Raw genomic sequence first — 14,073 nt, 5'->3', positions numbered from 1 at the left:
TCAGTGAGAGTGGGAATGAAAAGGTGGCCAGCCCAAAACGAGGGAGCAGTCAGGCTTCCTGGGGAGAAAAGGCCCAAACCATGGCTGGGAGGAAAAAATATTTTAAGACAAGGCAACACCATGACTGATGGCACCATGGTGGAAGTGGATGGGGCATGCGTGTGGGATGGGGAGGGAAGGCCTGAGGAGAGCAAACCGTTGTGCTCGAAGCGATCTCCACTGGTTAGGTAACATGCAAACATGAGGAGGCAGCTGCTGAGGGTTCTGAACAGGGTACAAACATACTAAAAGCATCCCAGGAATCTTAGCCTAATTTCTTGTATTTTGGAAGAGTGGGCAGAGAAACAACACCCTCCCCCTAAAACAAAACGGACAAAAACAAAACCCTTTCCTATCAAGGCAGAGGTGAGAGCCTGAGGTAAACCTCAAAAACAACATCATCAAACTCTTTTCAGTTGCTTTAGTAAAACTGTGATTCCTTGCCAGCACACACTGAGGAGCTCTGTAGGCAGTGTCTTCCCCCCATGTTGGATGAGGACCCTATCCGGAATAACCTCAAACGTTAGAATACAGAAAGCAACCTGAAGGGCTGGAAACTCTTGGATGATTTCGTAGATAGTGTAGATGATTTCAGCAGTGGGCAGAGAGCTGTTGGTGGTAGAGGTGACGATATCAAATGCACATTCCAGAAGTTCTTTGGGATGAAATCGGTCCAACTTGCGAGGTCTGAACACACGTTCTATGCAGTATCTGGAGAGAGAAACCCGGATTTCTAAAGTAATTGTTTACTGGAATCAAATATGCATAAGAGATTGTTGAACAAGATAAAAGTAACAAATAGGAAAAAGTTAATCAGTGGTACGATCAAGAGCGCTTAAAGATACATCTGCCCAGAACAGTCTTGCCTCGTGATCTAGGTTTCCATTCCCAGCTTTCCCACTATTAAATGATGGGGCTCAATTTTTTTTTAATGTCTGAAATAGAGATGAAATTACACACAGAAATAATTTTACCTTAAATGCTTGCTTCTTACACAGTGATACCCACACCTTAGGACTATAACTATTAATTGTTCACCTGGCAGCTGAGAATAAAGGTGTGTAAAGAGCTTTGATTTCTTTTGAGGAGAAAAGCTTCAAAGTAGGGTGCCTCCTTGACAACAATACTGCTCCAATTTACGAAGACCTTGGTGTTAGACCCCTCTGGTATGTGAATGTACAGAAAACCTTTCTCTAGTGCTAAGTGCCTGGAGCTCCCCAGCGTTCACCGCTCCTGCTGGGTTTACTCCACTTCCCTACACACCGCTTTTGTTCAGCTGCCTGTGTAGGCAGTTTTCACATGGGGACCATCGGCCATTTGTCCCTCCAATTAAATTTTAAAAGGGGCCACCTATGATCAAGAATAGACAGATGCTTTTTTCAAGCCACCATTTGTGAAAATAATTATGATGTTCCTTGGGGACATTTAGAAGGCACAGAACAGACTGCAGGAGCCTCAGAGTACTTACCCAACTGCTACCTTCCTTCTAAAGAGGAGGCTGGCTGTCCTCCCCACCTTATAGAAAGGGTTACTGTGGCTGGGCGTTTCGACCATATTCCAAGCTCCGTACTCTAAACCCCGAATTCTTTACTGTGTAGGGATCACAGATGACAAGACATTTGGGTTTCTTCCCACATCCACCAAATGAAACACCCATTGCTTCTTACCGTTTTAAATTCGATATATTATTTCTTGCCACGTATCTTGCAAAAGGAACCTGAAAAATAAAGTTTCAAAGGTCAATGTCAAGATGTGCCAACTAGCACACTCCTTTTGGTTGTTTTTAATAACAGCTTTATTGAGATGTAACTCATATACCACAAAGTTCACCCTTTGAAAGGGCGCATTCATTGGTTTTTAGTACAAAGTTGTGCACTGCTTATCATTCACATCTTCTTGAACTGGTATTATCTCTTATGGTGAGTTTCCTGTTTTTCCTATCAGTCTTTTAGGAGAAATTCTTCATAATCACCCACTAATAATCACCACAATTTATAAAACCATTTTGAGATTGTCCCAAGAGATCTGATAGTATCAATAACTAATGGGTCAAATTTTCAAAGGGTGAATACTTTTTATATTTTTGGAATTGACTATTAGCTCACAGAAAGGGAGATATTTAAAAATCTACACTTTAGTCTCCTAATGTCTAGAGAAGCAGCAGCCAGTTTTAAGTATAGCTATGTAAATGCTTGTACTTTTACACTTTCCTTAACAGAGCCCAAAAGTCTGAGATACTATTTATTCACTTCTCCCTCAAAATAATCCCAAGTTACTTTATTTACTGTAAAGGAAAAACAGAAGCCAAGAATATGGAAGGAACTTTCTTCTGAAAACATGTTCTTGCAATAAACTGCACAACATAGAAATGAAAAAGAAACTGCCTTGATCCCATAATGCTTCCAGAAAAACATGGTTCAAGGTTCAGTGTATTCTGTCACACTTCACTCTACGGTGAGAGAAACAAGTTGGTGTGCGTGGTCATTCCCACACATGAGAGCATGTTTACACCTCACATATACTCGGTGATGCAAACGTATAGTGCACTGTATGTACACACTCAGTTGGTTTTTTAAAAAAAAGTTTCTGTCTTTCTTTATAACCAAAATGGGATATTAGAGTTCCTTTTAAACACACTTCTCTTTTTCCAGCTAACAATATACCATGGGCATTCCTACAGATCAAATATAGATAAGGATACATCTGAATATATATGTATGTTGATCTTATACCTCATTAATATTCCGTAAGAAATTATTCAACCATTTTCCTATAGGTGAACATGCAGTTTCACCATAATATGACAGTGAACATCCTTTTAATATTCATACACCAATATGTTTATTTTCTTTACATCAATTTCTCAAAGTGGAATTGCTGATTCAAAGGGTAGAGCATGTGCATCAACATTTTAAAAATTTTTATTAAATACTTTCAGATTGCTTTTCTAAAGGTTCACAATTTACATTCCCATCAGCAACATATGAAAGTACCTATTATCCTACCCCCTTGTCCTCTCTGGATATTAATTTAAATATTTTTGCCTGTCTGATGGGTGAAGTGGAGATACCCTTGCTTTGCATTTCCTTACTATTAGTGAGGTTGAACATCTTTTCAGCAGTTTATCAGCCCTGTGCATTTTCTCTTCTGAGAACTGCCTGGTTAAATCCTTTGCTCGTCTCTCTACTTAGATGTGCTTTCTGTACATGAGAGGTATTAAACTCGTCTGTCTTACAAAGGTACAGCGCTATAGATAGGCTTGTTAGCAAGCAGCCAACACTACGCGGGTAAACAACTGGAACTGTCACTGTCAAAGGGAACCCTGGGGATCAGAAGAAAGCATGAGCAAAATTTAGCAGATCCAATTAGCAGAGACACTGCTGTTACAAGAATTTAATGGTTCCAGACATTAACACATTAGGAAGTTACCGAAAATCTAGCCAGGAAATAAAGAAAAAACTCTTATTTATCTGTCTGAGTTGCCTGGGTTAACTTGCTATGGTTACTCGGCTGAGCTCAGTACAGAGGTACAGACATGGCACCTACAACGCAGGGTTCCGGTGTTTAGGGCCAAAAGCACTTGTACTATTAGCACAGTGGACATTTACTAAATTCCTAGTAAACATTTAGTAAAGCTCTCACGCTGATAACTTCCATAAGAATACGTTTCCTAAGGGTGACATTTAGATTGTAAGTCCAGCAAAAAAACCACAAAAAAACATTGGTGGGGGTAATCCTTTAACAGATGTGCCACCCCTGTGACCAGAGACAGCATCCAAACTGTCAGCAGAGTGCTCCCAGCCTCACCCTCAGGTCGAAAGGAAGCGTCACCAACATCCCACTGTGGTCCATGAATAAGGCGGCTTCGTTATGCTCGTATATTTGCCTATTTCGGGGAAGCAGTAGTGGGGTAGACAACTGGACAGCTCCTACACCAAATGGGAAAAAACAGCTGATCATCAGGTTCTCCTTCTCCTAGGAGGCAAGTTAACATGACTACAAAGCTGACAGTTAAATAATCTGCTACTGGGACTGTTGGAAGCATCATCAGTCTATCTTTGACTCTTCTCTTTTTTATTTTATTTTAATTTTTTAAATTGGGGAATATTGGGGAACAGTGTGTTTCTCCAGGGTCCATCAGCCCCAAGTCATTGTCCTTCAATCTAGCTGTGGAGGGCACAGCCCAACTCCAAGTCCAGTCGCTGTTTTCAGTCTTAGTTGCAGGGGGCGCAGCCCACCATCCCGTGCAGGAATTGAACCGGCAACCTTGTCGTTGAGAGCTCGCGCTCCAACAACCAACTGAGCCATCAGGCTACCCCCATCTTTCTTAATGGAGAGCTCACCTAAGGTTAAGTTTGTCAATCTAGTCACATTTCTGACTCTACAACCAGCTGTACAGCAAGGTTGTGATATTCAAATCTGTTTTTCCTCAACAAGCTGAGCTGTAAAAATAAGCTTAAATTTCACATGATGTCAGCTGCGTATAACCGAATTTAAAAGTAAAATATGATTGCACCCAAATCCATTGACAGTACATTTTAATGATGAAGAAACTAATATTTTGAGAAGGCATATGAGTTTTAAAAAAGAACATACCATGTCTTTTAAAGATGCGGATGATGGTTTCACACACATGCTGCTGTATCTTGGCAGTACGGATTGAGAAGCTACCCTAAAATGACCAATTAAAATGTCATCAAAGCCTAATAAAAGAGATTCTTCTAAAATATTCATGTGTGGCCATCAGCGTTACATTGCTTATTCTCAGCATCACAAAAGAGATCTCATCAAGTCAGTCCCTTTTTGAACACATTCAAGGGAAGAAGAAACCACATGTCTTGCACTATGTCCTACTTGAGGAGGAAAGCAAGGTTCAAGGTCCAAGATCTTAACCACATTGACATACGCCCTTCAGAAAGAGCTAGTCAAATAGCCACGTGCTCCCTGAGGACTCTCAGGGATGCTGTGAGCAGTAAAATTCCTAATGGCAGCAGGCCCCCTCCCACATATTAAGGTGATTCACAGTGAGCCCCTTGAAAGCCATATGGCATTTACATATTTTGTAAAGGCCTTTCTTTTTCATGTTTCTTATTATAAAAGTGGTACCATTTCACTAGAGAAAATTTAGAAACAATAGATGGACAAAAAGACAAAAATAAAAAAAAATCACCTACAATCCTGTATCCTTCTAATATTGTCACACAGCAAAAAGTGGCTCCTGAAATCTGCAGTGATCTTCCACATATCTTACCACTACTTCCTCTACTAGGAAATTATCTATTTTAAGCATACAGAAACATACAGACACCATAACAAAAATCTGTTATTACGCCCACCCAATTTGATGAAATTTTAACATTTTGCTATATTGCTTCAGATTCTGGTTGCTGTTTTTGGTTTGTTTTTTAAAGAAAATATATATGCCTCCCAAACCTACCTATGCTTCAGAAACCACCTGGGAGCTTTCAAACAGATTCTTGAGGTACCTCGCACCTGGAGATTCCAAGTCATTAGAATGGATGTCGGTTGGGCCTGGACAGCTGGATTGTCAAAGGGCCTCCCAGGTGGCTCTGATATGCAGCCAACACCAGGAGGGGCTGACTACCTGAACTGGATGTGAGCTGGTTGGATGTTTTTGGCTCTGGGCAGCTGGGCCAGAGCTCAGTCTCTAAAAGCACTGTTTCTTAATCTGATGGGAGGGTGGAAAGGGGGGGCGGTTGGTCAGGAATTCCTCCAAGTAAGTGATTAAGAGTGTGGCTCTTGGCTCTTCCCAGAATAATGGATATGCACACATTCTGCACACACAGACCTCAGGTTAAGAATTTATGTTGGAGGCATTAAAGGTATCCAAGAAAAGCAAGGAACTGACGTGAGCCTTGCGTGAGCCTGGCGGAAGCCCACCTTCAGGATGTCGCTGTCATAGGTGTAGTCGATGGCGGGGGGGATGCGCTGGGAGAAGATGTGGGCCATCATGGTGCGGTAGGCCTTCCCGTCCGCGTTGGCCAGCGTGTGGTGCAGCACCTCATGTAGCTCTGCTTCCTCCAGCTGGGGTGGCGGCAGCAGCTCGCTCCTGAGCAGCTCTGTGGCTGTGGGCCGCTTGGCTGGATCGTGGTTCAAGAGCCAGGAGATGACAGACTTCTAGAACAAGACCCAGGCACACCAGTGATGCTCAGGAATTCTCCGGAGGAGCAGCAGTTGGTTCAGGTCAAAGAAAAGACACCACACTTCTTGCACTTAGTTGGTGCATTTTAATTTCTGAAATCTTTGAATCTGTCGCTTTTCCCCCTGCACCTCATCACGGCCATAGGGTTGTGCAACCAGGTAATAGGAGTGTTTCTTAAAAGGTGGAGGCCCTTTTCCTATGTTATTGTCATAAAGGACCCAAAAAATCCTCAACAACTACTTAGAAGCAGAATGTAGGCCTTCTAAACACACAAAATACTGTATCGAAAGATATGAGAACATAAAACAAATACCTTTGGAAGTCTAATTTTACTAGAATGTGTAGTAGCTGCTGGAATCTATAAGTGGTGCAAAACATCTTTTTATTTTTTTCTTCTCCGCTTATGTTATCTGTATTGATACCAGTCCCTAGAATTCTCTTGATTTATGTTACTCTTTATCATACCTTCACAGCTACTACCTCACCAAGCAGGGAACTATTTGAAGGCAACCTAAACCTTCGAAAGGTTCCTTAATTCTCTTGTCTATAATAAGGATTTATAAGGAGGTAGAGCAATATTTGAGATCAGAAAATCTCAACGTTTAGATGAAACTTATTAAACATTTTCTAATAATATATCTTTAATATCTGTTCCTCATACTCCCCCTAACTCCTACCCCGGTTTTAGGATAAAATTCAGGTAACTGCTTTTCATGTAAAGAAAGGAATTCACATGATACAACTTTTATGAAAAGCTATGCTACATTAAACTGGTAAAAACAATACCCTATTCAGCACAACAGACAGACCCTGTTATACTGCTTAATTTCTGTGTGTGGCAAAAATTGTGTCACACTCAGTCTATGAGCATTTTCTATGTTGCCTCCTTTCAGATAAGAAGTAACGGCTGCGGTGTGGCAGCTACTGGTAGTGGTTTTGTCGTGGTGGCTTTGGTGTTGATTTTACACAGTCCAAACACAAATGCTCAAGGGTATTCAATAAGTACTTGTGATGGACAACTATCACTGTGGTGAGAAACGGCTTGTATAGTTGCTCTCGTGTGTGTAGTTTAATATGGTTGTTATGACACCACAGCCGCCAACATGTGGAAATACTGAGTAAGACTGATCTTGTTAGAGGGAAAGGCTATGAAATGAACATTTACTTAGGACATCCAGAAACACAGGAATGACTCAGTTAAAAAAAATCTTAAGAACAAAAGAAGTAGAAACACAACTCAATGTATTTTCTAAAGGTTCTTCCCAAATTTCATAGATGAGGCAGGAAGAGTCCCTCTAGCCATAAATATCATGTTAGTGCTGATATATAAACAAAGGGCATTTAATCCCTTTATTTTACAGGTGAGGAAAATTAAAGTCTAGAAAAGTTAAGTGACTTGTCCATCTGATACAAAACCAATAAGTAAGAAATAGCAAACTAATGTAATGTTCTAGCTAGGTTTCTGTTCTGAACATTAATAATTGAAATTAAGAAATTTTTGCCTTGATTATAATTCTTAAGAAGAGTCAGTTTAAGGAATAAACTTCCATATGACAAGAGTATTAACCGAGGAACACTTCACCAAGACAAACCAGCACTAAGAAGAAATACATGCCAGAAGTGCAATGCATAAATTCACTAATAATTATTCTGGATGCCAATATTAACCTATGACAGTTACATACACACTCAGAGATTTGTAACACGCAGAATTTATTTTGCTTTAAAATACTGTACCATCAGACTGTCCAGTCTTCCCCTTTATAATCTGATCTACTTTAACCACAAAACAGAACACAATTAGTTTTAAATTATTTTTTCTTTTCTTAAAAGTACCAAGCTTTTTCTAAAACAATGAGCTGTAAAAGCATTCTCTTTTTTTCAACAGCTAAGCCAAGGTTCCAAATAGCACTTCAAAAGCACAATGAACCACACAAAAGAACACTGTTTGTTAATTTTCTATGCCAATTCTTGACATTTTATGGTGTATTTAAAATCTAGCAACATTTTAAGTGCTTTATCTTTTCATCCCCCCCTCCCCACACACACATTGTTCCCAGGACAGAAGAATGAGTGGCAGAAGATTACTAATTGAAAAAGAAGAAAAATAGTAATTAAAATCCAAGAGTGAAGATAGTAATTAAAGCATCAGAAAATTACCTGCTTTGTATGCTCTCCATCATCAAAGTCTTCTGGAAACTTAGGCGAAGTGGGCTAAAAGAATATTATATTCAAATCAGCAAGTGCTTGGCAGACTGCCACCGTGAAAGCATTTATTCACCAGAGGTAAGAAAATCAAACACAGTAATGAAAATCTGCTAATAAAGTAATACCTTCTTGAAACCCAGTGCACAGCCTTCTAAGTACATACGTATTATTTTAATACAAACTTTACCCAAATGACAACCTAGGTGGTAAAAAGCACCTCCTCTGAGGACAAAGGTACGTATTTTAAAATCAAACGGTTTCAGAGAAAGACAAAGTCGCTTTATTAAACACACAGATGAAAAAAGGCAAAAACACCAAACCACCAATGCAGGGTAAGAGAAAAACATTAACACTGAAATCTCTACTTCCCCAAAAGTTCTCACCTTTCTGGTAAATACAACTTCGATCATAACATTAACTTGGTAATTTAGATATTGTTGAAATGAGAGAACAAACATGAATTTTAGACTAATGAGAGGCACTTCATCAAAGACATCATTCTCTAAGACCATTCCAAGTCAAGGCAAGGGCACAGTAATAATTTTATATACTCCTATATTATATGAACACAGCTATCCACGCTATACTGGCAGTGAAATAATTCTAGTGCTTTCCCACATTATTTCGCTCTGCTCAGGAAGGAAGAAGAAGGCTCTTCGTATCTCTTGTTCAGGAATATGTAAATCTAAATCACCCTTACCCAAACCTCACTCTCCACTTTCACCTCAATGCTGTTTCTAATGGGCATCCTTGACCTTAGACACTGTTATGGACATTTCATTGCCGAAAAAAATTCAAGTGCCTGATATTTTTCCCAGACCCCTTTTCACTTCTGGTCATGGTGGTTTTCTTTACGCATCACTATACCAGGTCCATTCAGCTGGAACCTTTAATTTCTAGAACTAAATATCCATTATCCTTATCAGCCATTCCCACTGCTGTAACTGCACTGATATTATGCAAAATTTTTAGATTCCTCCTTTGTTTGAAAATTAAGAGTAAATCTCTCAGAATAATTTTAAAAAATAACCTAGCAATTTCTCCAAATAGGATTTCTAAAAATAAACAAAACAGGGAAAGTTTCTCATCGCTGGAGGTTGCCATTTACTAGAAATATAGAAAATTACAGCAGGATCACCTCTTCTATATTATAAATACCAGAAAAATACCCTGCATTGAATTCTGATGTCCACGCAAAGATTCAGGGTACTAGAAACTGATGCACTAAAACATCGGATACATACATCTCTGAGTTGGGTGAGAACAAAGATCCTTTCTGAGGCTGTGACCATGGGGTGATAGGACATCTCAAAGAAGATAATTCCCAGGCTGAACAGATCCACTTTCTGGGGAGGAAAAATAATTGTATTTAGACAGCCTTGATAGGAACGTGTAATTTACGGGGAATTAGAGCATGAGCAGGGTTAGTTGGAAAAAAATTTGTGTAAGTGAAAAACAAGCCACTCTAGAAGAAATCTGATTTCTTCTGAAAAAGTAAATGTATAAAGTATAGATGAGGTAAAACATTTGGCATGACTTTGCAACATTTTCCTTGAAAATTAATTGGAATTGGTTTAGCTGTGTATACAGACGTACATAACCACTGGTTGACCACTAAGAATAATCACTAAAGAGCAAGGACAACCTCGATTTGCCATAGGCATTTACTTTGCATCTTTACTAATTGTCTCAAAAGTGAAACACTGACTAAACCCTGCAGTTAACAGCCAAGATCAACTATTGCTTGCAAAGCCATACCAGTGAGGATGGAAGAATGGCACAACAGAAAGATCCTGTAATAAATCCTGATAACATATGAAAATATGCAAGTACAAGTAAAGAAGAAGGTCAAGTCAGTGCAGAGTGTCAGAGGGAAGAGGGTTTTCAGAAGGCAGTGTGCCTGAGGCAGCCGAGCACGACCCAGCTGAGGGGCCTGCGCATGGTAACTGCTCACAGGCACAGAAGCCACTTTCAAGAAAAAACTCTTGAATGAATTTGGATTCAAGGGTTAGTAGGAGAGCCTCTCTCATTATCACTGGTGACCCCCAAAGTCTTACAAACAAACACTCATTGTGGCATTTCCTACATGTGTTGGCATTTCTGTATGTTCCACATTTTCATCCACTAATGGATAATCTCCGTGAGGGCTGGACTAAGACATCTGTCCTATTACTAGTCTGCCTTATTTCTTGGGTGGCCTGGGCCTGGCCAGGAACCAGGTTAGTTCAAATCTATGGATGGATGAGGGGACTGTAAGCTCCTTGGCGGCAGCCATGCCAGCTTCAGTCAGTCCTTGAGCACCATGTGTCCTATTTGCTATAGTCTCTCGATACACATATGAATATACAGTAGATAGCAAATGAGTGAATGTTCCTATTTTAGCTGGTAACTAAACCCCACATGCTGTGATCTTAATGTCCATACTATTATCTCACTCTTGAGACCTTTCCTTCTCCCCAGAAAGCTTCCCCTTTACCTGGTTGTACGCAGATTTGGTGCTTCCTTGGACCTCTGGGCTTACATACAGAGCAGTGCCAACCATTCCAGTCAAATTATCTGCATGGAAAAAGGTGGAGGGAAGGCTTTCCAATAAGAGGACTCAGAGAAGCCAAATTTTTATTTAAAAGAAAAAAAAAAAGGTTTCTTAAGAGTGAGGCACGATCTGTTAACTGTTCACATTATTCACAGGAAGAAGCAGAGTGTATTTCGCCAAGCGACTGATGCCAAGTCCTGTATGGACGCACACTGTTCCACACAGGATGCCTTTGCTGCTGCAGAGGACAGGCAGGGCCAGATAGAAGACCCGGGATGGCCCGGAAGGCCCAGCTCATGAGGTAACCTCCTATGACCACATGGGCTCAGACAAAATGCACTGTCTACTCACAGCAGCCAATTACTCTAACTGAAGTTCTAAACTCTTAGAGTTCTAAAGAACAATTAATATAGTGAAAAGGGGAAAAAAATTAAAGTATTTTCATCATTTTGTTAATTTAATGAATAATTATACTTAAGGATAAAATCTTTACAAATGAAAAACAGGTTTCAGATTAAGCTATTTTATACTACATTGTATGCTTAAAATTTATCTTATGTTAAGTGTTCTTATCACAAAATAAATAAATGAATAATAACAATAGTAATAATAAGTAAAAGGGCAGGAGAAAACTTTTGGAGGTGACGGATATGTTTAAGGCATAGATTATGGTGATGGTTTCATGGGTGTATATATAGCTCTAAAGTCCTCAGACACACATGCACAACTTTTGGTATGTAAAAAAACAAGATAAGAGAGAAAAAAAGAAATTTTGTGGTCTGCTCTTTAATACACGAATTAAATCTACTGGATTTACCTGAAGGGTCTGATTTAATCAAGCGATCTCCTGACATATCATCCTGTTTTCCGTCAGCCTTAAAATACAAGTAAGCCAAATATCACATTAAAATGTTACATTACTCCATAGGAATGGCTTATCCATTTCTAAACGAAGACTGAGTAAAAAATATTACACAGAAACCAGAATATTTATAATAATGCTTTTCTTGAGCTTAAATTTTTTTGGTTTCATTAGCCCACTAACGCAGGGCTTCGCAGAAACCCAATGAGATCAAGAAGAAAGGAATTCGCTATCGAACTCTTTCTTCATGACAGAAACCCATGGAAGCTTATAGAAGCAAATGCTAAAACAGAATCCATTTACCAGGAAGAATAAGAGTATTTTAACAATAACAACCACCTCACTTTCTAACTTTCCTATTTATCTGGGTCAATTTTTACTCTTCTTTCCTAGACGTTGTCATGGAATCTATTCCACGGTCACTGCTAACCCCTCTGAGGTAGCCTCACCTTCCCCCACTGTATCTGTGACCTGCTGTCTCATACATGACCCTAAAGCACTTTTCTCCACAGGTTGCTTTTTCAAGCATCACCATCGACACGAGCAGCTTTAACACTCTTAGAGCTAGGCTTTATCTGTATTCTTGTGTACTTTATCTGTATTCTTATTTCATCCTGCTGACAACTCTCTGAAGTAAGGACTAGTATTAGGCACACTGTACAGATGAGGTACTGACAGGTTAACTCTGAGGTTGGTGCAAAATTAACTGCGGTGTTTGCAATTTTTAACCTTTTAAACCACAATTACTTTTGCATTAACCTAATGACTTGCCTAAGATCATGCCATGAAGAAGTGGCAGACATAGAATTCTAGCCCAGATCAGAGGTCCTCCAGAGCCTGTGCTCTTATCTATCTCATTAAATTAATACTACAGCTTTCCAGAAAGCAAGTTAAATTCTTTAGTTTGGGGATCAAGAACCCCATCATTTAGCCCTTCCTTGGTCTTAGCACTTTTCAAAATGCCCTGCTGTTCTGGTCAGGAACATGTCCTTATTGTCCCCTCCCATTTCCTCCCTCTCTGCTCCTTCTAACCTGTCCTTCTAATCTATCCCCTATTTACCATTTATCCAAATGGATTATTGAGCATTAATCCAAATCCTATTTCCTTTTTCTGACCACCCTTAAAATGAACTGCATCTACTCTAGATTTGGGTGCCTATAATTCTGGCTTATGATGTAAGTAAAACTCTTTCTCTGGCATGCAAGGTCTGCCACCTATAAGACCCCAACCTTCCAGAATTCTCTTTCACTGAACCCCTACACCTCATAGTTCCTACCAAGCAGACAACATGTTGGCTTTCAAACAATCCTGTCTGCTTACCCCCGGGTCTTTGCTTATGCTGTTCTTTCTCTCTGGAATCGCCTACCCTGGTGTCACCATGCTCTGCCCTCAATCTCAGCCCGCTGAACTCCTACCCATCCTTTAAGGAACATCTGAAATGCTGTTTTCTTTATACAGCCTTTCTTGATCCTCATAACCGTATGTACATTTTCTCTTGTCTTTTACTCCAATATCACTATTTCTCTCACTTCACGTTAGTTTAGCTTTGTATGTTGAACAGCTTCTGCACAATGTTGTGAAGAACAAACACCTTCTGGATCACATGTGCTCTAGGATTGGTGTTTTATGTTTCTTTCAGCCTGATTTCCCTAAACTAACTAAAAGCCCCTTGAGTATAAAGTATCTAGGCCAGTGCCTGGCATGGTAGACCAAAATTCCAAATTATCTCATAAAGTATTATATTCCTGTGACCTAAATATCATTCACAAACCAATAATTTGATGTCCTTCAAGTGGAATGTACTCACTAAAATGTATTCACAATGTGAAAGCCTAAACGATCATTTGCCCACCCCTTCGGATCTGTATCATTTCCTGGGGCTTACTCAGCAGAGTTCAGTGAACTTATCATCTATCCTGTCTTCTAACACTTCCATGACTACCAAGGAATGTGGGTCCATTTTCAGGACCCACTTAAAAATACTCACAGCAAAGGTGAGGTGGTCTGTCGCCAAACCAAAATCACCTATTTTTACATGGTCATCGGAATCCAAAAAAATGTTGACAGGCTTCAAATCCCGGTGAATCATTCCCTGACGGAAGAGAGCAGAGAAACCAAGCATAGTTTATAGTTATACCTGCTTCCTAATTTGAAAGGCCAACCCAGTGACAAAATTGGATGAGTCTTCTCTCACAGACCATGCTGCTCCAAGCTGTCTAGCCACAGCAATGTCTCCTGTCTATTCTGCCAATGACCTTGTCACATTC

The 14,073-nt window shown here is 39.8% G+C and overlaps 1 protein-coding gene across 5 annotated transcripts in view; it reads right to left on the bottom strand.

The window, feature by feature from the left end:
- Window positions 1–14,073, bottom strand: part of EIF2AK4 (eukaryotic translation initiation factor 2 alpha kinase 4) — an 87,179-nt gene that overhangs the window by 26,151 nt on the left and 46,955 nt on the right. For all 5 annotated transcript variants that reach the window (XR_012494785.2, XM_074327918.2, XM_019725509.3 and 2 more), the window contains 10 exons: window positions 13,794–13,898; window positions 11,761–11,818; window positions 10,887–10,966; window positions 9,655–9,756; window positions 8,363–8,416; window positions 5,941–6,177; window positions 4,636–4,711; window positions 3,847–3,968; window positions 1,707–1,756; window positions 582–750 (listed from right to left, as the gene is read on the bottom strand). Coding sequence is in view for 4 of the 5 variants with exons in the window: in XM_074327918.2 (XP_074184019.2) it covers window positions 582–750; window positions 1,707–1,756; window positions 3,847–3,968; window positions 4,636–4,711; window positions 5,941–6,177; window positions 8,363–8,416; window positions 9,655–9,756; window positions 10,887–10,966; window positions 11,761–11,818; window positions 13,794–13,898 (1,053 nt within the window). In the remaining variant the exon portion in view is untranslated. The remainder of the gene's footprint in view (window positions 1–581; window positions 751–1,706; window positions 1,757–3,846; window positions 3,969–4,635; window positions 4,712–5,940; window positions 6,178–8,362; window positions 8,417–9,654; window positions 9,757–10,886; window positions 10,967–11,760; window positions 11,819–13,793; window positions 13,899–14,073) is intronic.

The sequence above is a fragment of the Rhinolophus sinicus genome, chromosome 3 (genome assembly GCF_057876585.1).
Source record: "Rhinolophus sinicus isolate RSI-liver-muscle chromosome 3, RSI-T2T, whole genome shotgun sequence".
NCBI classification, from domain to species: domain Eukaryota; kingdom Metazoa; phylum Chordata; class Mammalia; order Chiroptera; family Rhinolophidae; genus Rhinolophus; species Rhinolophus sinicus.
The sequence above is the reverse complement of the archived record's forward strand: the minus strand, read 5'-3'. Positions and strand labels throughout refer to the sequence as shown.